General features: G+C 42.9%; 1 protein-coding gene across 2 annotated transcripts in view; it reads left to right on the top strand.

The window, feature by feature from the left end:
• Positions 1-879: 879 nt before the first annotated feature.
• LOC147026121 (synaptopodin 2-like protein) overlaps positions 880-26,778 on the top strand; it is a 69,304-nt gene continuing 43,405 nt past the window's right edge. The window contains exons 1-2 of one of the 2 annotated variants that reach the window (XM_085881231.1): positions 883-1,213; positions 25,757-25,908. In XM_085881231.1, the coding sequence (XP_085737357.1) occupies positions 1,115-1,213; positions 25,757-25,908 (251 nt within the window). In that variant the 5' untranslated portion in view covers positions 883-1,114. Of the gene's footprint in view, positions 1,214-25,756; positions 25,909-26,778 lie in introns of both variants that reach the window. The other variant, XM_085881232.1, reaches the window with a different exon arrangement.

The raw sequence follows: 26,778 nt of genomic DNA, 5'->3' as shown, positions 1-26,778 counted from the left end.
CCTCGCCATGTTCCCCGTCCCATCCCCATCCCTCTCCCTTCCACAGTTCACCTGTGTCTGTTCCCCAATGTTTTGTCCCTTCCACTCCCGCCCCTCTTGTCTCATGCCTCCTTGCTGTGAGTTGTGTGTTAGCTCTCATACGAGCCTCGACCAAGGTATACAAAAAAAAAAAAAAAAAAAAAAAAAAAAAAAAAAAAAACATATATAACTTACATACATGTATATAAACACACACACACACACGTATATAAACACACACATATATATATATATATATATATATATATATATACACATATACATACACAACATGCATACATATACATACATACACATATACACATACACACAACATACATACCTATACATACACACAACATACATACATACACACAACATATATACATATACATCTATACATACATATACATTTACACATACACACAACATACATGCATATACATCTATACATACATGCACATATATACATACACACAACATACATACATATACATCTATACATACATATACATTTACATCTATACATACACATATATATACATACACACAAATGCATACATGTATATAAACACACATATATACACATTTACATCTATACATGCATACACATATATACATACATGTATATAAACACACATACACACATATATAACTTACATACACACAAATGCATACATGTATATAAACACACACACACACACATACATACATCTATACATATACATATACATACACACAATACTAAAATACATACACGCATTCATACACAACACACACACCCCTGAAAAATCATAGAAACTTCATTCGTGGGCCCTTTCCCCCTCCCCATCTCCAAATCCCCAGCCCACGCAAGCTCCCGCTAAGGATAGAAGATGATGCGAGGCAGAGTGCGCCAAGCGCGGAGGAGCGCAGCGGGAGCCTGACATACGCGTCCCCTCTTGACACCCGGGACCAGCCTGAGCACACACGCTGTCCCGTCTCGGAACATTCGCTGGCGCAGAGGGTCGAGCAGGGCGGGATCGAATAGTTAACGCTGCGGCGCATCTCGGCGGGTGTTTTAAGCACACTACGAGTTCTGAAGATCCGTGGGACGATGGAGGGACAACTGAAAGTTTGCTTGGTCGGTGGACCACCGTGGGGGTTTCGCCTTGGGGGTGGTCGAGAATTCAACATCCCACTTGCTGTGGCTAAGGTGAGGCAGGACATCTAAATGGGATGTTTGATTGACTTGGGGGCTGAGATCATAATAATTATTAAAACAATGGTCTGATGGATTCCCAAATCTCTTTCAAATTAAGCAACAAAATAGTGTGGATTCACTGCCCAATAACAACAGTGTGTGTGTATGTGTGTGTGTGTGTGTGTGGGCGTGTGTGTGTGCGTGTGCGTGCGTGTGCGTGTGTGTGTGTGTGTGTGTGTGTATGTGTGTGTGTGTGTATACACACACACACACACACACACACACACACACACGAAAGTGAATGAACTCCACCTTTTGGGATAAAATGTGGTTTCTCTCTGTTTTTATAGAATTTTTGCCTTTTGTTGTATTTGTTGAAAATATTTGTTGTTTCATATTGCTACATGAATGAAGGCATAAAACTTTTCACCTTACAGTAATAATTTGATGTGAGAACTAAACTGTTTTCTTGTCTAAAGTTATGTAATCTTGAATTATAAAAATGGAATTGTTTATTATTATTGTGATATTTATTATTGTTCTAATCATTAGTATTGCTGATGTCTGTTTTGTAATTTTACTTGTTCTTGTACGTGTAAATTAATAAACTTTGAAAGTAATGTGAACTTGGAAGGAGTAACACATCTGGACATATGGGATTTAATGAAAAGACCATATGCATATTATGCACTCAAAGTTGTGTGGGGACCTGAGTGAGTTGGTAAAATTAGCGTAATAGAAAGGGTGGAACAAGGCAGAGAAAACACTAAAGGAGAAACCAAAACAGAACTTTGTAGAGCGTACACCTCCACCAGGCTGAACAGTTTATGTTTTGTATCCCACTGAAAGGCCATATCCGAATCCAAACCTGAACCAGAATCGAATTGGCTTGTTTTTGTCACCTAACCAACTCATCCACCAAGTTTCTTCCGAATCCGTCCACAACTTTTTTTAGATATCAATATATATATATATATATATATATATATATATATATATATATATATATATATATATATATATATATATATATATATTGTTTTTGCCCCTATCTTTCAATGGTGAAGAATCCTTTTAAAAAATCCAGTATCCGGATCTGGATCTTCACCGAAACCTAATCAATTCTTCCTTGTCACACAAACAACCTGTCCGCCAAATTTCGTCCGAATCCATCCATATCCTTTTGAGATATCCTGCTCACAGACAGACAAATAAACAGGAGTGAAAACAATATCCATCCATCTTTGGTGGTGGAGGTGAAAAGGAGGGGGCTCGGTCACAATTCTGCCTTTTTGTGTACATAATATTTTGACAGCGTTTGAACCTGGCTGCGTTTGAACCTGGCTGCATTTGTGTTACTTGGAGAATTGGGAAGCATTAAGCAAGGGTTCAGAACAGTTTGAGTACAGGCAAAACACTAGCATGGACAGTTGCATTCATTATTATTCCAGTGATCTAATGAAGTTGGTCAGTCAAAAGAAGAACCAGAACTTAGAACTGCACCAACAAGATGTGTCAGTACAATGCCGACCATTAAGATGTATATGTACCACAGGCAAAAACAAAGACTGGGTGTACAAGTACATGAGCAGAAGGCTGATGCACCAGATGGAGTTAACACTCCCAGTGAGAATCCACTAATTGTAGCCAACACCACCAGTGGTGAGAGATAACATCACCAGACGGAGGCAGCCGATGTTGGTAGTATCACCAACAGGAAGCTTGCAGTGAACATTAACACCATCAACAGGAAGTTGCCGTCGGAAGCTAATAACACCAGAAACATGTCACCAGTGAGAGCAAACACCATCAAGAGGAAGCTGCTAGTGAGAGCAAGTGTCACCATTAATAATCCACAAATTGGAATTAATGCCACTAGCAGGAGGCTTTCAGTGGAAGCCAACACCACCAGGAGGATGCTGAAAGTGGAAATTAATACCACCAGTAATCGTTAGAAACATCAGCAGGAGGCTTCCCAGTGGGAGAAAACGCCAGTTGGAGCGAACATCACTTGCAGGAGGCTGCCAGTGGGAGTTAACACCAATAGCAGGAAGCCCCCCCTCCCCCTCCATTGGGAGTTAACTCGACTCGAATGAACCAGCAATCTTGCGTTTGCACCACTGGTCTGGCCTCATACTTGCTGGCCTCTAAGTGAAGAGTTTAATTTAGCTCCTCACGTCAGCCCTGCTTTCTTAGCAAGCTCTGCGACTCACAAGAAGCCTTTCAGCAGCCGTTTTCAGCATCTCGTGCATGTCGGTCAGCAATCTGAGCATACCTGAAAATCACCTTTGAACCACAGAAAACAGAAATGATAGAAGATCCAGTCAAGAAAATGCTAGTGAAACGAGAGACAGTTCCTGGAATTTTGTTGCGGACACTGAAAACGACTCTACATTAGGAATTGGAATTGGAAGGTTGCACGAGAAAGGCCAGAGGGTGTTGGGTTTGGGGTTAGAGGAGACCTGTATTATTCCAGATTTGAAATGACCCCCAACTCCTTGTTCATGCACCTCTGAAACCTAATGCTGTCTGTCTACAGTCTGCAACAATTATTTTAAGCTCCTGGCTTATCCCCCGCACATAACCAAATGCCCATTTTTCACCTCTACAAGCAACACAAGAAAGTCTTTTTTGTGGTGGGCAAGGCGAGATGAACATTATTGAAAGAACTCGATTCAGACTAAAAGAGCTTAATCTATCTCACATGAGAAAAAAAACATTTCTTTCTTTCTTTTTTCACAATAAAAAAGGCATAAAGATGTCTTGAGCAAAGTGAAACTATACAGGCATAGTGTTGCCTGAACGTTGTACTTGGCATGAACTCGGAACAAAGAAGCTTTCAGTTGACTAGTTGCTGAAGTGTGGCGCTTGGAAATGCAGAACAAATGAGAACCTTCAGTGTACGTGTCCAGCAGAATCTAGTTTGACAGCACAGGTCTCTCCTGTCCCTCTTGACACATCATCTCCCACCTTAATACCCTGAAATAGATGCTCAGCGGCCCCTAACCCCATGCCACGAGCCCACGGCGGGGCAAAGGCGCGTAGTGAAGCCCGATCAGACAAATTCCTTACGTTCCTACTCGCTGCACAGCGCGTTCCCCAACTTAGATCTTACTCAAAGTTTCGCCATCACCTTGGATTAAATTCAATGTCCAATTCGTCTCATTATTGTTCTACCAAAATTAATTATTATAGTTTTCATTACTATTCGTTGTTTGTTGCCAGTTTGTATTTAATTATTTATTTATGTTTTTTTTTAAACGTTGATGTAAGGCTCATGGCGGAGTTTCAACATAAATCACGAGCAGGACAAATACACGAGCAGACATCCTTGTACCTTTAATGTGAATTACAGTGACATTCGTCGACATTGGACAAATACATCAAGTATGTGGAATTTTAAACTGGGTTCCGATACCATTAGCTGTTAGTTCAGATGGCAACACTAAACAGGCCAACCTTGAACGGGGTATCTATCTCTGGGACGTGACATTAGGCATGCCTCAGATACTTTTATAAATTAACAATCTGCTTATGAAAACATACATGTGCATTGTACTCATGTGTATAGCAAATAAGACCCCGAAGCATGCTGTATATCGAAACTGCATTTTCGAGACTAAACTGTTTGCACCTGAGTTTCCTACACACTGGACTCATTGAGTACAGCTGAGTAACGAGAAGAAATAAAAATACAAACCTTGTTCGGGAGGAAAAAGTTTAAAATGAACATCAAGCCAACATAGCGGTTGTGAATGCATACGATACCACGTGGTTTTTAAAAGGGAGAATTACAATAGCGATCAAGTACGCCATTTGTTTCTTTAATTTTGTCTTCATGAAATCATTTTTAGTACAATATTCAAATCAACCAAGCTGAGTACCCTCAAACGTTTGTTCTCGACTCCAAACAAATCTTTGGCCAACTTGGCATGTACTTTTACTCCTAGTTGTTGTGCAGTGTCCAACTTGCAGACTGTGAATCAAACCAGGGATGCTTTGGTCCGACATCAAATGTCAAATTAAATTAATCACGTAAATTAATTGGTGATTCGATTGATAAAGATGGAAGCCCTGTGGTTTGAAGTAGCGACCTTTTGCTTTGTGAGACATCCCACAATATTTTCACACATTTGGTTACAATTCCATGCTGATGTAAGGTATGTGCAAGGCCTTTACACCTGATGAAACTCAATGTGACTTCATTTCACTTTCTGAAACTGTGGTAACAGAGTGTAGAGAGAGTCATGCAATGGGAAATCTACATGTCACAGAAAAAGGGGGAGAAATTGAGAAAAATAATATGCAAATGCAAAAAAAGTAAGGAAAGGATGGAGAGAAATGGAAAACGAGGTTTACAAGTTGAGGGATGGGAGGGGAGATGTACGGTATTGTTATTTCCTTATTTTGTCTTTTTTCTTTCCTGTTTCTCTCTTCCTTTCCAACAATTACAATCACATTCCATTACTTCATTTCTGAGCTAATCCTCTTCAAATTTGGAATTTAGGTACTAATTCGTGCAATACACAGAGACTCCAAATTAGGTATAGTGGTACATAATGTACATTGCTCCATTATGCCCAGACACATTCTTTTGTTTTTTTTCATTGATTTAGGATGACATTCGAATTTCAAGTGGTCTAAAGTGAAACATCACACATTCTGCCTTGTCACCCCCTGCATTGGAGTCAATTGAGATGAAAATTGGCCAAAAAAAACGTTTTCAAACAGTCCCGATCAAGATGAGGCAAAAAAATTTGTACGAGTCATTTTCAGGATTTTACTGGGGTTAAAGCTCAAATTGGGTCACAAGGTTGAGGTTTCTGGACAAGACACAATAAATACCTCACTAGAAATTTTACAGACTAAAGCAAGTGGACACATACAGTAGGGATTGTATCTTATTTTCAAGTTGCAGGGGTTACACATCAAAATTAGTCACGAAACATAAATCTTTGGCTTGTCAAGCCTTTCTTTTTAATGAATGGGGATAAGATATGGCACAAATATACTTTGCCAGAGCCCCTATGAAAAAGAGAAGATAGATATTAGCCTGGTGTCTTCCTTTTCATTTCACAGGGATTAAAGAGGGGGGAAGAGACATATTACATTCAATGGAGGGGGGCTGGGATGGTAGGAGACATATTGCACTTGCGGGAAGGGCCGTAGGGGAGGTGGGGAGGAAAGGCACATTTCATTCGCGAGTAAATGTCTGAGATTCCAGTTCATCTTTTACATCCTTTTACTTTGCCATTGTCATTTACTTCATATTTGATGGAGAACTGGTCTTTAGGGTACAATGCAAGTTTAAAAAAAAAGACTCAAGTAAAAAAAGACATAAAATGTCAGTGGCCCCCATTGTTTTCGTAATTTTGATGTATGGGGTTAAAGGGCAAGCCCATATTTATGTACAACTAAAATGGCTGCCAGTCGGCCATCTTTGACTTTATCGCAAAATAAAGTGAGATGCACGTATATGCCATCAGAAACTGTGCTTGTGCCTAGTTTGAACAAAATCAGACCATGCATGGCTGAAAAATGGTTAGGGACACATTTAACTGACAAAATAGCCACAGGTCGGCCATCTTGGATCTGATCTCGAAAACAAATGAGGTGCTTATGTAAGCCATCATTCCTTATCTGTCTGCCAAATTTGAACATCGGTAAATGCTTGTCCGAGAAATGGTTGAGGACGTGTTCAACATCAGGTTTTAAAAAAAAATTAAATGGCCACCAGTTGGCCATCTCGGATCTGATCTCGAAAATATGACTTGCATATGTACACCATCATATGTTGTCTTTATGCCAAGTACGAATAAAATTGCTCTATAAATGTCTGAGATATGGTTGCAGACACATACACGCACACACATGAAAATCTAGACCAAATCCATAAGCCCCCATTTTGGACTAAGTCAAACGGGGACTATTAATAATAACAATTATACACACACACACACACACACACACACACACACACACACACACACACACACACACATATATATATATATATATATATATATGGAATACAGTGCATTGCAAAATCGATGGCTGATCTGCAATTGCAAAACGATCTTTGGCATACTTTCACTGACTCACAGTGCTTGAATGCATTAAGTTCAGAGCAACGAGACCTGCTTAAAATTAGTGTTTTAGTTCTGCTTGCATGTTGTGTTGTGACAATACTTGGCCAGGTTCAATGTCCATTTATAGACAGTATTATCTCCACAATATATGTTGGGGGTGGTGATAAAATGCCCATTGTTGATAATTGTACTGCCTATTCACAGTATGTGATTTTCTTCACTGAACAGCATTTACCTTACTCTTTCAGTACAAATGAACGAAGTGATTGAGGTTAACTCAGTGCGGGCTGATATGGCATTTTTGATTTTTTCTTTTTTTAATTTAAATTAAAACCATTGATACTGACTCATGCCTTGACTTACCTGAAAGTGTATGATTGTAGATAAGCTTCTGCATGGGCATCAAATGCACGCTCATCAGCAAAGTGTATCTTTCTGATTGCGGAAAAGGTTTTTGTCTTGTCGTTGAGATATTGAAGAGCTTGACATCAACTCTGGTCTGGATATAGATGCCCAAATCATGTGCTGCAAATACAGATCTATACTAATAAAAGGCAATGTGTGTGTGTGTGTGTGTGTGTGTGTGTGTGTGTGTGTGTCTCCTCTATAACTCCAAAACCATAAAACCTTGCAGCCTGAAACTTTCCATATATGTTAAGAAAACTCCAAGGAAGTGCAAGAGTAAAAATTGGGTGTTTCGATTGATTAAAACACCCCTTTTGAAGATAATTAACGGCCTTATTTAATTATATCCTTCATCAGGCGATCCTCGGCCACCTCACTCACTGGGTATAAAGGCGTTTCCTGGGTAATCTCGTTGGGGTCTGAAGCTGCCATGTTTTTGGCCTGCTCAACCTTACCTTGACTTGGAACAGGCCGCAACTTGGAACAAGCTGTTCATCAGAGCTACGAATTGCTGGGTACATTGCAATGTTGATAAATGCCTGGAGACGTCAGCATTCGTTGTTTTATTTCATTTCCGCATATGCGTTTGCAACAATTATCTCTTAAACTAAAAATAATTACAAAATTTAAGTTCTGGAATCGAATTTACAAGCAGTTCCGACTCTGAGAAAAGTGTTCATTTGTCCAATTTGGACATATGTGACATTTCAGGTGTCTCCCGGAGAGGTATGTTTAATATGACGGGTCGGTGACTGCCAATTGCGTGCCAAGGAAGCCGTTTCATATCGACCGTTTTGTTGGAGTGCTTGCTTGACTGATTAAGCCACTTCGCGAGCGCTCTCCAAGCTGCTTGGTTGTTCGTTTTGGGAAAAAGTACACGTGTTTTCAATCTTACATCGATTGACATTCATTTCCGCTTTTGTTGGGTCCCACGGTGCCACACGGTGGGTGACTCGGGAGGTGTCTTATCCACTGAAAATGTGCAAGGATCGCTTTGAGTGATCTCCATTTGTAATCCACCTCTCACTTCGACATCAATACATCTTTAAAAAAACAATAAGGTCCATCGTACAAGGTGTTAGCCATGTTTGTTCTTGCTGTGAAGGCATAAAGTATAGATCGACATTTTGTGTTCTCTGGTTTAGTACATTTTTGAATTCAATTTTGCTAATTACCCACTCTAAATACTCTTTCAAAGAACACTGTTTCAAGGTAAATATTTGTGTTTGTTGATTTTATTTACTTGATGCGTGTGCACATTTGCACATGTGTGTATGTACATAAACTGTATTACCACAATGGCATTTGGCATTGGTGTATGTGTATGTGTATGTGTATGTGTATGTGTATGTGTATGTGTATGTGTATGTGTATGTGTATGTGTATGTGTATGTGTATGTGTATGTGTATGTGTATGTGTATGTGTATGTGTATGTGTATGTGTATGTGTATGTGTGTGTGTATGTGTATGTGTGTGTGTGTGTGTGTCATTGATTCGTATCTTAATATGCGAGTTTCAGAATGTGGAATGGAGTCCTCCCAGGGTGTGCTCAAAGAATCCACCTTTATTTCAGTCAGGGGTCACGATTCATGGACCAAGCTGTGAAGTTTTCTGTTCTCAAAGTTTTGTGCCGAGGGCTCTCTTCAGTATCGTCACTAAGCCCTGGACATCTTCCAACTGTAGTTCGTTTGTAGTAATATTCCCAGGGATGGTTTTTATTATCTCTGTGAGGTTCTTTGTCATCATCCCCATAGCTCCAACTATCACTGGTACAACTTTGGCATTCTTCAGTTTCCAGGATCTTTTTACTTCATTCTTGAGGTCTTGGTATTTGGTCATTTTCTTGATTTCTGCATTGTTTAGTCGAAAATCACTGGCATTAACATCTCACTTAGCAATGCCTTCTTCTCTCTTTTTTGTAGCTAAGTATGATATCTGGTCACAATGCTTTGTTTTCGATGGGATCATTAGGTCGTACGTGAGAGGTGCTTCCATGTTTTCAGTCCATGCTTTTGGTTAATGTTACCATTAGTTTTCTGGAACTGGGATATCAAAGTTTTTGCACATGTGCCAGTGGTTAACATAAAACTCTGTTGTGTCATTGTGTGTACAACTGTTCTGACATGAGTTTTATCATTTATTCGTGTTCGGTCATTAAACATAACATATCACTTGCTAATGCCACCTCCACCCCTCACCTTTCTCTTTTATTTCCTCCTCTCCTCCCCCCACTGTCTGTCTGTGCCTTCCTCACTCTCCCCTCCAAATAAAATGCAGCACTCTCCTCCCTCACCTCTGTCTCTGTCTCTCTGTCTCTCGCACCCCTCTCTCCCACAGTGTATAGCAAGGTTTCGTGAGGAATTGCTCTCCCCACCTCCACCCCCCCCTTCCTCGCTCTTCTCCCCTTCCCAGCTTCCCCTTCTTCACCCACTCCTCGCTTCCCCTTCCTCCTCTCCCTGCCCTGCCTTCCCTGCCTTCCCTCCATTCTCTCTGCCTCCCCTCCCCCTTTCTCTTTCTCCAACCCGTCCCCTTCACACCCCCATCGGCGAAGCGACGGGTTGTCGTTGCTAGTAAATAAATAAATGAAAAAATTAATCAAATATACAACTCCATTTCATTTGATTTATTTTTGGAAAAAAAAATGATATTTCTCTTGAAAGAGAGTGGAGACAGATATTCATATATTCACAAAAATTACATGATTATGTTAAAAGTTATTGAAGCTTTCAGAGGCTGTCATTGTCAACAGTGGACAATATTTCATTGAATTAACTAGTAAATACCACGTCACTTCACTGATGGAAATACTAAAGGGGGAGGGAGAAAATGAAATGGGAAGAGGGAGAGAGGGGTGGGGAAGGGAGAGCGGGGAGAGTGAAAAGAGGAGGGAGGGGAGGGGGAAGGAAAGACAGTACGAGATGAGAGGAAGGAGATGTGCGGTGGAGCATTAATTAGTGCATGGACGTGTCGGGAGACAAACCCCGCCTGGACAAGTCTGGAGATAAACCCTGCTTGGACACGTCCGGAAACAAAGACCATCCAGGCATAACCACTGTATGAATATGTCCAGAGACAGACAGAGAGAGAGAAAGGGGAGGGAAGAGAGAAAGAGGTGTGCTGCACTGTATTGGGAGGGGGTACAGCAAGAATGGGATGGAGAGAGGGGGTTGTGCTTTATAAACAACACACACACACACACACACACTTGGCCAATATCGGCAACAACCCAAAAACCTTGAGTAGCTTTTTTTTGTTTGTTTTTGTATACACTGTCGAGGCTCGTATGAGAGCTAACACACAGAAGTGCACAACAAGGGGAGCAGGAGACAAGAGGGGCGGGAGAGGGAAGGAAAAAAATAGTGGGGAACGGAGACATTAGGAGATCTGTGGAAGGGAGAGGGATGTGGCAGGGTACACAGGGTAAACAAGATGAACACTACAGGGACTTTCAGGTCCTGACATGACAGCGACTTTCAGGAAGGAAAGCAGGGAATTTGAAGGAGGTGGGTTTGGAGTGGATTCGCGGGAATACAAAAGATCATGGTTTTGGATGGGGGAAGATAAGAGATAGAGGTGAACAGCTGTTTTGAAGAAGTGGAGGGAAGAGTGGGATTGAAGAGCATGTGGGAGTTTCTTCCAAAGGTGGGGAAAAAGAGGAATGAAAGAGTGAAAGAGATAGACAGAGACCCAAAGACCCAGCCTCATCGCGGGAGATACCAATGATCCTAAAAGCCTTGGTTTTCACAGCGTGAAGCCGAGAAAGGTGAGAGGCGGGAGCACCAGCCCAGAGGGGAGAGCAATACTCCATCAGCTTACGGACGAAAGCTTTGCATGTGGTCAGGAGCTCAGGTGTGCCAAGGGAGGACTTTGCACGATGGAGGATGCCCAGTCGGTGACTGGCTTTGGAGGCCAGGTTTGAAATTTGGCTTTCACAGGAAAGATCATGACAGATAGTGAGATGCAGAAACTTGAATGAAGGACTTCTTCAAGTGGATTGTTGAGAAAGTAGATGGGGTTTTTTTTCAGATGGTCCTTTTGGAGAGACATTGTGAGAGTGTGAGATTTGTCAGGGTTAAAAGACATGTTCCACGTGTTGGACCAGCTTGTGATTTTTATCCAGATCTGCAAAGTGTGAGGAGGCTGCAGCTTGCCGATCTGTAGGATGCCACATAGTACAGCAGTGGGTGGAGTCATCAGCAAAGAGATAAAGAGGATTTTCCAGAGAGTTAGAGATATCATTGATGAAAACCAGAAAAAGAACAGGGCCCAGAACGCTGCCTTGAGGAACTCCAACCTGCACAGGAAGAGGGGATGAAAGAACTCCATTCAGGGCCACATGTTGGCTGTGACAGGTGAGGAAGTCTGCGAGCCATGAGTGGAGATGTCCTTGGATACCATAGGAAGACAATTTGGTGAGCAGGGCAGGGTGCCAGACCGTATCAAAGGCATGCAATATGTCGAGGGAGATGGCTCTGACTTCATGTCTGGCATTGAGAATCTTCATCCATTGTAGGGAGAGCAGAAGCAGCATATCCAGGGTAGAGTGACCTGGTCTGAATTCAAGTTGAAGATCGGAAATCAAGCCATGAGAGAAGATGAAGGATTTAATGTCTGAATCGATTATGGATTCCCTCACCTTGCTGATGATTGGAAGAAGGCTGATTGGTCTGTAGTTACAGGGATCTGTTTTTGCACCTTTTATGCAGAGCGGTCATGTATGCTGATTTCCAAACAGATGGCAGATGACCTTGAGCAAATGAGAGGGTGAATAGAACAGAGAAGGTGAGCAAGAGCAGAGGAGCAGATTTTTAGGACATGTGGGCTGATCTCATCTGGACTGGTTGCAGAATCAGATTTGAGGTTTGACAGCAAGCTCTCCACCTTTTTAGGAGAAAAGGACACATAGCCCACGAACATCTGTGTGTGACTGGGTAAGGTGGGTCCAGAAAGCGATGGGTTTGAGACACAAGATTTCGAATCAAACACGGAGTTTAGGCATTCAGCTTTTTCACATGCCGTGTCAGCTGTGTGGCCATTTGATATCAGGGAGGGAACAGAGGGGATGGAGGGGGACCATTCACAAGAAACAGACTTAACTCGATGCCACCTGGGTTTGGAGGGAGACTGGTTTGAGAGTTCAGACGAAATTAGAAAGATGTCGTTTTCTGGCTCTCCTGAGGGTATACACACACGTGTGGCAAGCATTGCAGAAGGAACTGAGATTGTCTTCAGTTGAATTAGCCTTCCATGAGGTGAAAGGAAGTTGTTTCAGGACAACTGCCTCCACAAGCTTCAGTGTACCATGGTGAGAAGAGGGTAGCACAACTGAAGACGATATGAGTTTTCACCGAAAAACAACGCTGCATTTATATCGACGTTTCAGGGATATGTTCACAAATATGTCTTTATGAACAGCTGCGTGTGGTTGGTGGAAAAAAAAAATTGGCTGGTTAATTAAAAAAAACACGTTCATACGGCAAAACTCAGAAATCAGGTGTTATGTCACAACAACTCACTCAGAGAGACATAGCACGAACCGCTCGCTCAGGGCGATAGAGCACGAACCGCTCGCTCAGGGCGACGGAGCACGAACCACTCGCACTGAATTATGTGGCAGGCAAAAGCGTCCGCAGTGAGTGAACGATTCACTCAGATGGATGCATCGCGGTACCGCTATCAACTGTAAGGTGTTCGGCAAGTAAGTGGCTGAAGCACTCATGCAAGCACTCCAATTTAATGCTTGATAAGGAACAGTTGGCCAGGCTGTCACTGCATATCATATGGGATTCCTTTAACTTTAAAGTTGGTCTTCACCGCATGCAGAAATTAATGAAATAAAATGAATTTATCCACAAAAGAGTTGCAGCTTAATGCAGAACAACCTTGGAGACATCGCAAAGTTCAATCACCCATGAAATAAACATTGCAGATAATCCGCCATCTTGCCTGCTCTTCTGTGCACGTGTCACGTGGGACATCGGTTCGGGGTCCGTGCAAACGTTATAACTTTTTTACCAGATTTGCTTTGATTCCCTGTAGAGCACCTCACAAAACCTCTGAAAATATAGACAGGTCTGGGAGACTCTCTGGATAGGCAGTCCCTCCGGGGGACAGGACACGAGGTCTGGCAGTGAATGCATTAAATCATATTGCTCAATGAAGCTAGTTCATTTTGGCACATTCCTAAATTTTTGTTCACTCAATATAATTCTCTAAACAGTCAAAATGATAAGTTTAATGCTTTGGAAATTTCACATTTTCTTGTGTATCTATGGAGAAGGTGAGAAAATAGCCTTGCTTGCTTAAAGTTAATAGGTGTATCGGCTTAAGTAAGAGTCACATTTGCTCTACTGCTAGGACACAGCGGCCGTACCCCCCCTGAATTGACAGAAACGTGCGGTGGCCGCAGAGTTTCTGAGGTGGCCTCAGGGTGGCCCTACGTTGTCTATCTTTTACAGGCCATAGGGGTCTCCGTGGAATTAAAGCGCGGAGTTATAACTTTTTTCATTTCTAGGTTGGCCGTAGCAATTCGACAAGCCGTAGCCATGACGTAGATGTGTTCCACGTCGACCGTACGTAGGGCGTATGGTGGGCTTGCGTTATTCATGCGTTTTTCGTAGGCTCTTATCAATGAAAAATGAATTTTGCCAACCCCCAAAAAATTACGGCGGCCGCACTATTTCCACGTTCGCCTTAGGGCCCCCCTGCGGTCGCCTTGCGCCTACCTTGCGTCTGCCTTGAAAATTCTATGGCCGCCGCAGGGACGCCCTAAGGTCACCGTGTGACATCAAATCAAAGGCCGTACGGCACCACCACGTTTTTGGTCTCCACAATTTCTAAATACCCCATGCGGCTACCCAAAAAATAAAAACGTATGTGACTGCTACATTGTGACCGTGGAAATATTGCGGCCACCCTATAATTGCTAGTGGCCATAGATTTTTTATACCCTGCGGCCGCCGAGCCAAGTGTGACTGAAGCATTAGTTATAAGACTTGTTATTTCTTTAAATTATCAGATTTCAAAACAGATTTCGACTCTTTAGTGCGGACGATATTCGATCCTCAAAACTGAGACAATATTTTGATGATATACTTTAATCAGTCCGTGAGAGTAGATCGTGGAAAATCGTATCCAATAATGCATGAAATAGCTCCAATCTCCTAATTTGAAAACGATAGCACTTACAAAAGCAATCTCTACAGCCTTCTGTATCTATGATGAACAGGCATTCAATATGAGTGAGGTAACACACATTGATATTTATTAACATAGAAGATAGCGACTGCTTGCAAATATTGCCTTTGTTGAATGTGTTTGTTTGTTTTAACATTCGGAAATGTGGGCTCATGAAGGAGCGAAAGGGCAGAGGGTAGCAGATTCGCAGACTGTTGTGCAGGATCAGAGGGGAACAGGCACTTGAGTAGATCAGTAGCAAAAAGGAAAGGAACAGGAATTAACATTGCAATATTCATTGGTGCTGAAATTAACTTTTCATTTTGACAATACGAGGTAATATTCCTTAAAATAAAAAAAGAGAGGATTTGCTCTACTGCTAGGATACAGCGGCCATACCCCCCCTGAATTGACAGAAACGTGCGGTGGCCGCAGAGTTTCTGAGGTGGCCTCAGGGTGGCCCTACGTCGTCTATCTCATATAATCATACCTTGTATTGACTGTGCTGTATTTTTTTTTTCTTCAGAAATATAAAATTTCACACCAGTGTGCACACTGTCAGATATGCATGTTACAGATGTTGTTTTAGATACACTATGTTTTCAGTAAAATTGTTTTTCCACCAAGGGAGGTGATGTTCCTTTTTATTGCGACCAAACGATAGCGCATTTGGTCAATTGTATTATACGAGTGTAAAGCCCATCAAAAATGACACGGCCAAGAGCATCCCCTCATCACCACCATCACAGCAGAGTTGTGAAAGAATATAGCTCACAGGCTTATGGATTTACTTTTGTTTCAGAAAGAAAAGTATGATTATTTAAAAAAAAAACAAAAAAACAATGTCACCCCCAGGGTGACCAGTATCTTGCCAAAATGTGAACATGAGTGACTTATTTATTCGATTAAAGTTACTCAAAAAATAAGGGTTTCGTCGATCTTGATGCTTGACCTTTATATTTTCGTATGGTTTATGGTATCTCTCCAGGACCGTTGTACATGAAATATCAAGAGATTTTGATGAGAACTGAGGAAATAAAATTTTCATGAAAAATCCGTTTTTTCGTCATGACGTCATCAAATGACGTCATAGCGTCAAACCTTTGACAGATCTGGAAAGCACTTATCAAGCGTTTTCATATGAGGTATTACTCGATATGGTATCTAACTTTTCAAAATTTGACCTTGGGGTCAAAAACTTTCGACCTCCAGCGCTAACCATGAAGGTCAAGGCCGATCGCCACCAAAAATTAATCAGCTGAGCGTCAGACCATGAACCATATTCCCATGAAGTTTGAAGACGATCCGATCAAAATTACTCAAAAAATAAGGGTTTCGTCGACTCCCCTGATTTGCGACAAAGTGACCTTGACCTTTGACCTTGACAATTTTATGCGCTGAAAGGGACCTCTATAGGACTCTGATATGCGAAGTTACAAAAATTTCCAATGATAACTGTGCTCTGCAGAGTGATCGATACGTGATTACAGACAAACAAAAATAAAAATTAAAAAAATTTAAAAAAAAAACATATCTTGCAAAAACTTCGTTTTGGCAAGATAATTATGAGTGATAACGGAACTGAGTAAAATTACTCACCCATTATAGTTTTACTGCAAATAAAACTTACTAACACTTCACCTCCAGCATTATAGTTGTGATACCAACCGGAGTAGTCATGCAATCAATCCAAATTCAGATGTGTGTAGTAAAAGTTTGGACGCCATAAATTCACCTTTCCTGAGAGGAAAGATAATGGCGAATGGCACCAACACTAATATTGCGTCTGTTCGCTTTCAGTGACAAACACGATGTCACTTCCTGTGTGACAGAAATAAATACACAGGGCTTTTATATATTTAGATTACTTACAATAATGAGAAAATTAAAATTATTCTCCCTTTGTTTAAGTTTGTTGATGATTCCACTTCCTTTGCTATTGCGTCTTCACAAAATATTTCTGATTCTCTGAGTGCGGAAAATACCGTACACTACTTCTAAGTGATCTTTTAACAGACCTTAAATTATCTATCTTTTTGAAATGTGTAGTAATAACCTTATGTATAAATAAAGAGCCGAAAAACACTCCACTCTTTGGCAGATTTTGTGACCAAACTTGGCAGAAGTTCTATTGAATATTTTAGTGTTTTGTGTTCTTTTGATCTTTCTTCAGCTGCTAGTTTTTTAATACAAGATTCTGATTTAAGTCAACACATCAGTGTTCTACTCTGAGCCAAATATTTTCAGAATTGCAATGAGCTTTTAATTGCATGCTCGGTATTCTTTCACAGTTCATTTCAATTTTTGCTTCTCTTTAGAGTGGAGCAACTGCTGATCTACTGCCATCTTCAAAGTCTGAGTCCAAAGTGTTGTTCATTAGTTGTAAGGAGCCTGAGGAAGCTGCAGAAAAAGGCCTTCTTCATCTTTATCTAATTGTCAGGCTTCGATCCATCATTTGGGCTAATGGATCAGCAGCTCTGCCCACCCTGCCCACCCCTCTCCTTTTTCTACGTTCTCTCAAAAACAAAGCAAGAATCCATTTAAAGCATTTCCCAAAACTGAAATGGTTGAAAAATACCAACAACAAATGTAAATAAACATTATTTATTCCAGGAAAAAAACAAATGTTTTCCAACAGCAGCTTTCTTTTGCAATTCTACATCATCTTTAATGTGGCTGTTTGAAGATGCCAAATCTTGATCGATTTTTTTTAAATGCCAAAAATGAGATGAATAGGAGGAAAGTTTTTTTCCCCCTCTATTTGTTTGCCAATAATTCTACATGGCAGAGAGAGTGAGCATGTGACACAATGTAACGAGATAACCGCATGCGTTTCTTCACTTTTATTACTAGGCATGTTTACCCGTCACTTCGTTGATGGCTTTAATCAAAAGACAGCGTGATGTACTGCACAAATATATTGCATATCGATTTGTGAGTGTCAATGAGGATTAAAATTAGGGTGAAACACATGAAAAAGATATTTTATAACACATTGTTGTTTCTGCTGTCGTGGTGGCTGTGGTTGTTGTTTGTGTGCTCCTTCGGTGTAATTTTATTTGTTGCTTCAAGAAAGATTTCTTCTTAATTTTGTGTGAATCTTCCATGTCCTTCTTAAAGGTCCATTCTGTCATGGAATAATAAATGTTACCATTGGAACCACTGCATTGAGCTCTCATTCACACTTCTTCTTTTTCAATCCCAGACAGAGGGCTTTTAAAACAGGCAACTTTAAGATTAAAAGGAGAAAAAAAATTGTCCCAAGTAAATCGGTCATTAGCTTTCCAACAGTACCATCTTTAGCTCACCTGGACTTTAGTCCAGTGAGCTTACACGATTGAGCAGTGTCCGTAGGTGAGTGAGTGAATCAGTGAGTGAGTGAGTGAGTGAGTGAGTGAGTGAATCAGTGGCACTTTAGTCATTATTGCTTGAACCAAACACAATTTTGATGAAACTTGGCAACAAGCTTGATATCTGATACTTAACGAAGGCATATTGACTGCTTCAAAATCTGCACTCATTAAAAGGGTCGAAAGGGGGCAACGGCGGGGTGAGGGGGGGAGGGTTGATCCACCAAAATAGGTATTTGCTCTCTTCTCCAAAACACAATTTTGATGAAATTTGTTCACAACCTTCATAACTCATGATGTTTCAAAGTGTATTCAGGGTCAGTTATGGGAGCATGTGCCAGAACAGCGCGTCGCTGCGTCCACTTTCCGCCGGTACTCCAGGGGCCTCCGTCTGGCCATCCCCCAAGCAGATGCCAGGCCCATCCCCATCTCCTTGAGATGATGCTCAACCTGCTGCAACCATGAGGCACGTGGTCGGCCCACTGGCCTCCTCCACTCATGAGACTCCCTCGCTGAGAGAATCTGGTGAGCAGGATCAGTGTTAGGAAAACGAGCCACATGTCCATACAGCCGCAACTGACGCTCACGGACTATGCAGGTAACAAATCTCATCCGAGTCTCTCTCAGCAACAACTCGTTGAACACAAAATCCGACCAGCGATAGCCAAGGATTCTCCGAAGAGACCTGGTACCAAAGGAATTAAGTCTCCGTCTCAGATCCTTGGTCAGAGTCCAAGTCTCGCACCCATAGAGCAAGACTGGAAGTACCAAGGACCTGAAGACTCAGACTTTCGTCCTCCCGCACAGGTACCGGCAGCGCCACACCCCATGATCCAGTGAATCCATGACTCCCCAGGCCCGACCCAGACGTCTATTGACCTCTGACTCGCAGCCAGCAGAGACATGAATATCACTGCCAAGGTAAGTGAATCTCTCCACGATCACAATATCCTCACCACAAACAGACACAGACAGGACAGCAGCATCCAAGATGTCACCGAAAGCCTGGATCTTAGTTTTGACCCAAGAAACCCGTAATCCCAGCGCTCCGACTCCTCATTCAGCACCTCGAGGGCCCCCAAAAGGATGTCTAAAGTCTCCGCAAAGATGACTGCATCATCTGCAAAATCAAGGTCCGAGATCTTGACATTCCCAAACGATGCACCGCAACTTGATCTCTCCGACATCCTCCCTAAAATCCAGTCCATACAAGTGCTGAAAAGTGTGGGGGCAAGTACACATCCCTGACGAACTCCAGTAACAACTGGAAATAAGTCAGAGATGGTACCACCACACTTCACAGCACTCTCAGTACCAGAGTAGAGTTCAGACATCAGATCGATCAGTTTTGGTGGCACCCCACGAAGACCAAGAATCCTCCAGAGGACATCCCGATCCACTGAATCGAACGCTTTACAGAGATCAACATAGGCTGCAAGCAGTCCCTGCCGAAACTCTCGTCTGCGTTCGGTGAGGACACGAAGGGCAAGGATACAGTCAATCGTTGACCTCTTTGGTGTAAAGCCTGACTGCTCTGGACGCTGGTGCTCAAGCAGATGGTGGCGAACCCTATCAAGAATTATCCGAGCAAAGACCTTGCCCGGCACAGAGCAGCGTCACCCTCGGTAGTTGTTGCAGTCTTGGCGATCACCCTTCCCTTTCCAGAGAGGGACAACAAGGCCCCTCTTCCAGTCAGTTGGGATGATGCCTGTGTTCCAGGCAGAGCACAAAACTGCATGCAACGACACGAGTGAAGCATTTCCACCAGCCTTGAGAAGTTCGGCATGGATGCCACAGATCCCTGGAGCTTTGCCCCGTTTCAACTGGTTCACCGCAGCCCGTGTTTCCACAAGCGAAGGTGGACCACAGTTGATTCGAGGGTCAGCAACAGGGATTGTAACACCCATGACGTCCAACTCGACAGCTGGGGGATCAACCTGGTACAACCGCTCAAAGTAACCGGCCCAGCGGGCCTTCACTTCAGACTCCTCTGTCGAGAGCCTACCACTCTCTGCTCGAACTGCAGTGCTCCAAGGGATGGGCTTGGATGAACGTAATGCGCGAATTCCCCTGTAAGCGGGACGAGAATCACCTGTCCACAGGTGATGCTCTACCCCCTCACAGATTCCTCGCACATAGGCCTCCTTGTCCACCCTCAGTGCACGTACAGTTTTACGCCTCAGCTCCCTGAACAGCTAAGCTCTGCCATTCAGCCTGGCCCTGCGACTCTGGTCATTGGTATCCAGTGTCCCTTGAGAGACAAAATTCTTCTTTGCCCTGCGGTGAGCTCCAAGACATCCACCGGCAACATCAAGGACGGTGGTCTTGAAGGCGCTCCACAACTCTTCAGGACCCCCAAAAGCACCCAGACCCCCAAGCGTCCACTCAGCCTGTTCGCAAACTCCTCAGCTACTCTCTCATCCCTGAGCTTGGCAACATCCAGCCTAGGCTGGGATGGTACCATTCTCCAGGATTTAAGATGCAGCTTTAGAGTTGCTACAACAAGCCTGTGGTCAGTATTGAGGAACTGAGCACTCCGGTAGACCCTGCAGTTGTGGATCATCCTCCAACGACCGTCAATGAGGACATGGTCAATCTCCTTTGCCACACCGCCAGCGTTGGAATACCAAGTCCAGCGATGAGCTTGTGGGCGCTGAAACCATGAACCAGCCACCCTAAGTCCATGACTTCTTGCAAAGTCAAGTAACTTAGTGCTATTCTGGTTAATAGTTCCTGACCCATGGGGACCAACACACACCTCATAACCATCCCTATCAGTTCCAGTCGATGCATTGAAATCTCCCAAGACTAGAAGTGTATCTCGTCTGGGGCACTGATCAACCACAGACTCGAGCGTGGCGTAGAATGCATCCTTCACGGTGAGATCACTCGCCTCAGTCGGAGCATAAACAGAGACCAGGGAAATGACACCTAAGGAGTGACAAATCCTTTATCTCAAAATACGCTCGTTGACCGGTGTTACCTCAATTATCATTGGGGTCAGCTTCTTGGACACAGCTACAGCAACTCCTTGGGTATGGTAACCATCAGAGCGACCAGACCAATAGTAGGTGTAACCACCCACCATTATCTCGCCGCAATCCAGTCTCCGAACCTCAGAGAGAGCTGCAATTCCGATGTCCAAACGCTTAAGCTCAGATGATAACAGAGACAGGTGATCATCCTCTCTTAGGGATTGGACATTCCAGGCACCCACCCGAAGGGACCACCTCAGGTTAACCCAAGGAGACCGCCGTCTGGTGGACGACACCTCAGCACCACTCCGACACACTCTCCCTCAATCTGACCCAGGGATGTTACCCCGTGGTTTCCCTCCTATCATCAAAGATTGGGGGTCCCGAAGGCTTTGCCCCAATCCCATCATCCGGTGAGCTGCCCTGCGAAGGGAAGCTGCACAAGAGGTACTCCCACGGAGTGGGTTTTCAGACTTTTTTGCGTTTTGCGGAATGAAGGGTTTTACGGTGGCCGGAGTGCAAATCCTGCCACCAACCTCCTAATAAGAAGTAATCCAACTGCAGGAGGACGTCTGCAGACACAGTTGGGCACTAGATATGGATGGCCGTTGGCTCACAAGGAGCTCCTCCACCCTTTGACACGTTTTGTTTTTAATCCTGCTGGGTGTCCATATCCAAACACCCCCCTCACCAGAAAACCTGGTGGGGGAGACGGTTTCGTCGCCGACAACCCGACCATGGAACAGGTTAGTACAGGTTTACATGGTACCTGTAGCAGGACACAGATCGAACCTGACCTGACTAGAATGAGTGTATTGACTACATCCAAATCTATGTTCATTAATGTGGGGTGGGGTGGGGGGGATTAGTCAGGTCAGGTAGGGGGCATGCACCGGAGCAGTGCATTGCCGCGTCCACGTTCCGCCGGTACTCCTCTGACTGGCCATCCCCCAGGCAGATGCCTGGCCCATCCCCATCTCCTTGAGATGCTGATCAACCTGCTGCAACTACAAGGCACGTGGTCAGCCCATCGACGTCCTTCACTCATGAGGCTCCCTCCCTGAGAGAATCTGGTGAGCAGGATCAATGTCAGGAAAACAAGTCATGTCCATACAGCTGCAGCTGATGCTCACAGACTATACAGATAACAAATCTCATTTGAGTCTCTTACAGCAACTACTCATTGGACACAAAGTCCGACCAGCGAAAGCCAAGGTTCTCCAAAGAGACCTGGTACCAAACAAATTATGTCTCCATCTCAGATCCTTGGTCAGAGTCCAAGTCTCACATCCGTAGAGCAAGACAGGAAACACCGAGGAACTGAAGACTCAGACTTTCATCCTCCTGCATAGGTACCGACAGCACCACACCCCATGATCCATTGAATCCATGATTCCCCAGGCTCGACCCAGATGTCCATTGACTGAAGGCTCACAGCCAGCAGAGACATGAATATCACTGCCAAAGTAAGTGAATCTTTCCATGACCTCAACATCCTCACCACAAACAGATACAGACAGGATATCAGCATCCAAGGTGTCACTGAAAGCCTGGATCTTAGTTTTGACCAAGAAAATCTGTAATCCCAGCGGCTCCAACTCCTCATTCAGCACCCCAAGGGCTCCCAAAAGGATATCCAGTCTCCGCAAAGATGATTGCATCATCTGCGAAATAAAGGTCAGAGATATTGACATTCCCAAATGATGCACTGTAGCTTGATCTCTCCAACATCCTCCCCAGAATCCAGTCTGTACAAGCGCTGAAAAGTGTGTGTGTGTGTGTGTGTGTGTGTGTGTGTGTGTGTGTGTGTGTGTGTGTGTGTGTGTGTGTGTGTGTGTGTGTGTGTGTGTGTGTGTGTGTGTGTGTGTGTGTGTGTGTGTGTGTGTGTGTGTGTGTATGGGGGGGGGTGGGGGGTGGCAGTAGCCACCCCTGACGAACTCCAGTAACAACTGGAAATAAGTCACAGATGGTATCACCACATCTCATAGCACTCTCAGTACCAGAGTATCGTTCAGACATCAGATTGATCAGTTTTGGTGGCTCCCAACAAAGACAAAGAACCCTCCAGAGGGAATCCTGATTCACTGAATTAAACACTTTGCAGTGATCACCATAGGCTGCAAGCAGCCCCTGCCAGAACTCTCATCAGCATTCGGTGAGGACCCGAAGAGCAAGGATACGGTCAATCGTTGACCTCTTTCGTGTGAAGCCTGATTGCTCTGGGTGCTGGTTAGTGCTCAAGTAGATGGTGGTAAACCCAATCAATAATTATCTGAGCAAAGACCTTACACGGCACTAAGAGCAGCGTCACCCCTCAGTTTTTGTTGCCGTCCTGGTGATCACCCTTCTATTTCTAGAGAGGGACAAGAAGGTCTTTCTTTCAATCAGTTGGAATGATGCCTTTGTTCCAGACAGAACACAGAACTGCATGCAGCAACACAAGTACAGAATTTCCACCAGCCTTGAGAAGTTCAGCCCACAGATCCCAGGAGCTTTACCCAATTTAAACCGGTTTGACCCCACAAAATGGATACATCAGGATCTAAATCGGTCTGCGGTGGGGTTTGAATGACTGTTTCTCCTGATCCAGGTGAGCTTTAGCATGTGCGGTCCAATATTTATTACATACAGCAGCAAAATTAAGAATACAATGCAACACGAGAACTGATTCATAGATATAAGGTGTCAACAGAATTTCAAAACCATCATAATAACTTACAAATCTGCAAACACGAATCTTAAGCTGCTACCCTCTCCCCCTGGCTTTCTTTCCGTATTCTACTTTGTTTTATAAATGCATTTCAAGATTCCAGAATGCATGATTGAAAACTTCTGCTTCTTTACTGCAGTCGGGACTTCATTATTCCCTTTGAGTATAAGACAGTTACTTAGTTTGCCAACTTGTGCAAATACAGAATTAAACACTTTGCAGAGTCCATTACAACCTCTGCTTGTGGTGTTAAGCATCCGCTTATGTAATTTTTATTACATCTCGCCTTCTATTCAGGATATGATTGTGGCAGTATATTAATCTGCCATAAAGTTGTTATTTACCTTCACAAGTTTTTTGCAAACTATTTCCACCAGGATAATTTCTGAATACATATTCAATTAATTTTTTTCAATCCTATTTATGCTTTATTTCTTGGGCAGAAAGTATTACTTGATCACAAAATATAATTTTGAGACAAAGAGGTGCATGTTCCTCACAATAAATAAATTTTACAATGGTGTGGGATTTTCTGCAAATTGGAGTTGAAGTATTGAAAGGTATTGAGTCCCCCCCATCCCCCTTCTCCCCCTCCTCACCCCCGCTCCCTCATCGCTCATTCCCAACCCTTCTCACCAATATTCCTTTTCAGCCCCACAATCTTCATTTCCTGGATATGTACGTTAGCATTGCAAATGAATGGCCGTCCTATCTATGGATTATGTTAAATTGCTTCGTGGCTCACCCACATGCATCACTAGACATCGTTGTACAATCTGCTGCTATGGAGAATTCATGATCTACGAAGTTATTTTTTCACATCTTATCTCACAAGTGACCAATTTTCTTTTGCCACTTGTTTTCCGATTTCCTGAATTTGCTTCCATTTTCACTTCAGTCGTGCTCTCTGTAGTCCTTTGTCAAATGTGCTTATATATTGACCTTGTTTGTCCATCACAACCTCTGCTTGTGGTGTTAACTACTCATCATAACATGTTTTTGTGTGCTAAGCTGTCTTCTATGATGTAGATGTAGAGGCCTTTCTCGTTTGTAATGTTTACTACTTTGTGATATTCACTTCATTTAATATGCTAATAATATAGTTTGATGTGTATGTGCATGCACATTCTTGACAAAGTTTCTGATGACAGCACACATAATATACTAGCGGGGTATGCTTACACATTGGAAGCAACAACGAACCGTGTTTTCCCATTGTCTCGGGTCTCTCACCTGCATTTGTTTGTTTTTTTTTAATTTGTTTTTTCATTTATTTATTTTCATGAATTAATATTTTCATTTACGGACACTTTCCGGCGGTTCTGTGATTTTTTTTCTGGTGTACTGGCTTCAATGTCTGTCGGCACACAAAATTACCATGCTTCCCCATTTAATTGTCTCAGGTCACTCGCCTGCATTTATTTTTTAAATTATTTATTTTCATTTTTTATATGTTTTCATTTACGGACACTTTCCGACGGTTCTGTGATTTTTCCCAGTGTATCAGCTTCGATGTCCATCGCCACGTGAAATTTCAGTTTTTTTTGTCACCCGGAAGGTACCAAAATATCAGTCAGTGAGTCAGTGAGTGGCTCGTCAGCATGAGCTTTATATATTAGATGTATATCCCACTGTCTTAAAACAGCCAGTCCAATGCAAGCACAGCTTGTATAAATTATTCATAAACCATTGCACCCAATATACCTGTGCACAGTCGTTATATTCTTCACTAGGATTTGGTTTATTATTTATAACTGTCTCCTTAAACTCCTTCCAACCCTCTCTCTTTCCCCCAAATCCCTCCTATGCGCCACCCTTGTGCCCCATGACCATCTGTCCCACACCAAAGCTGCGAAAGCAGAGTGTAGCATGGCGGGCAGGCCTATGTGAGAACGATGAGGTTCTGGCAATCAATGGTGTGCCATGTGGCACTTTAACCCATACTCAAGCCATGCAGCTTGTCGACTATGGTGGAGATTATTTGGAGTTCCTCATAAAAAGGTACCGATTTGAATTCGTACCCTCATTATCATCTCAAATTCATTCCTTTTCACCTCTAAGTTAATGAAAGACTTTGTCATTCAGCTTTCTTCTCTGCATTCTCCATTCTCACTTCACCTCCATTTCATTATCTGAAAGATTGAACCATACACCATAATATTATATTTCGCTGCTGGGGTGGACTGTGACAAGGTGATGAAATGAAGCTTTCCCTAGCCATGGTTGCACCGAAAACCCCAATAATCGTGTGCTATAGACCCCAACCAGACTCGGTGGCATCATGGTTAGAGCGTCCGCTCTGAGTCTGAGAAGTATAAGGTTTGAACCCAACCCCGGCCGAGTCATAAACACTTTAAAAATGGTACATACTGCTTCCTTGCGTGATGCTCAGCATTTTAAAAGGATGGAACACAGTCAAACAATCAGAGGTTTGCAACCATTGCACAGGCTTGGCTCGCTGCATCATGGAGCACTTTTGAACAGCTTAATTGGGAGATATGTTCGTGCTACCTAAATGTTGTGGATTATTGTACTCTTATTATTCCCTCATCACGATCCACCTCAGCAGCAAAATGCAGTATTATGAAAAGTGACTCGACTCCAAGTGGGCCAAGCCTTGAAGTTGTGCAGGAACAGAAGCCTAATATTCCTTTTCCAGATGTATATGCTGGTGCTGTATACCTCTTTCAATAAGCAGAGGAAAAAACTTTCAAGAAGTATTTTTCCAGATGTATAGTATATACTGGTGTTGTATATATATCTTTCAATAAGCAGAGGAAAAGTTGTTTTTTGACAACCAAGTACAAACAACAGCCCATTAACTTCTTGACTAGTTTACATATGACATAGTGTAATCTCATGAAGAAACTA

The sequence above is a fragment of the Eptatretus burgeri genome, chromosome 5 (assembly GCF_056783735.1).
Source record: "Eptatretus burgeri isolate ZD-2024b chromosome 5, Ebu_testis_v1, whole genome shotgun sequence".
Taxonomy (NCBI): domain Eukaryota; kingdom Metazoa; phylum Chordata; class Myxini; order Myxiniformes; family Myxinidae; genus Eptatretus; species Eptatretus burgeri.
The sequence above is the reverse complement of the archived record's forward strand: the minus strand, read 5'-3'. Positions and strand labels throughout refer to the sequence as shown.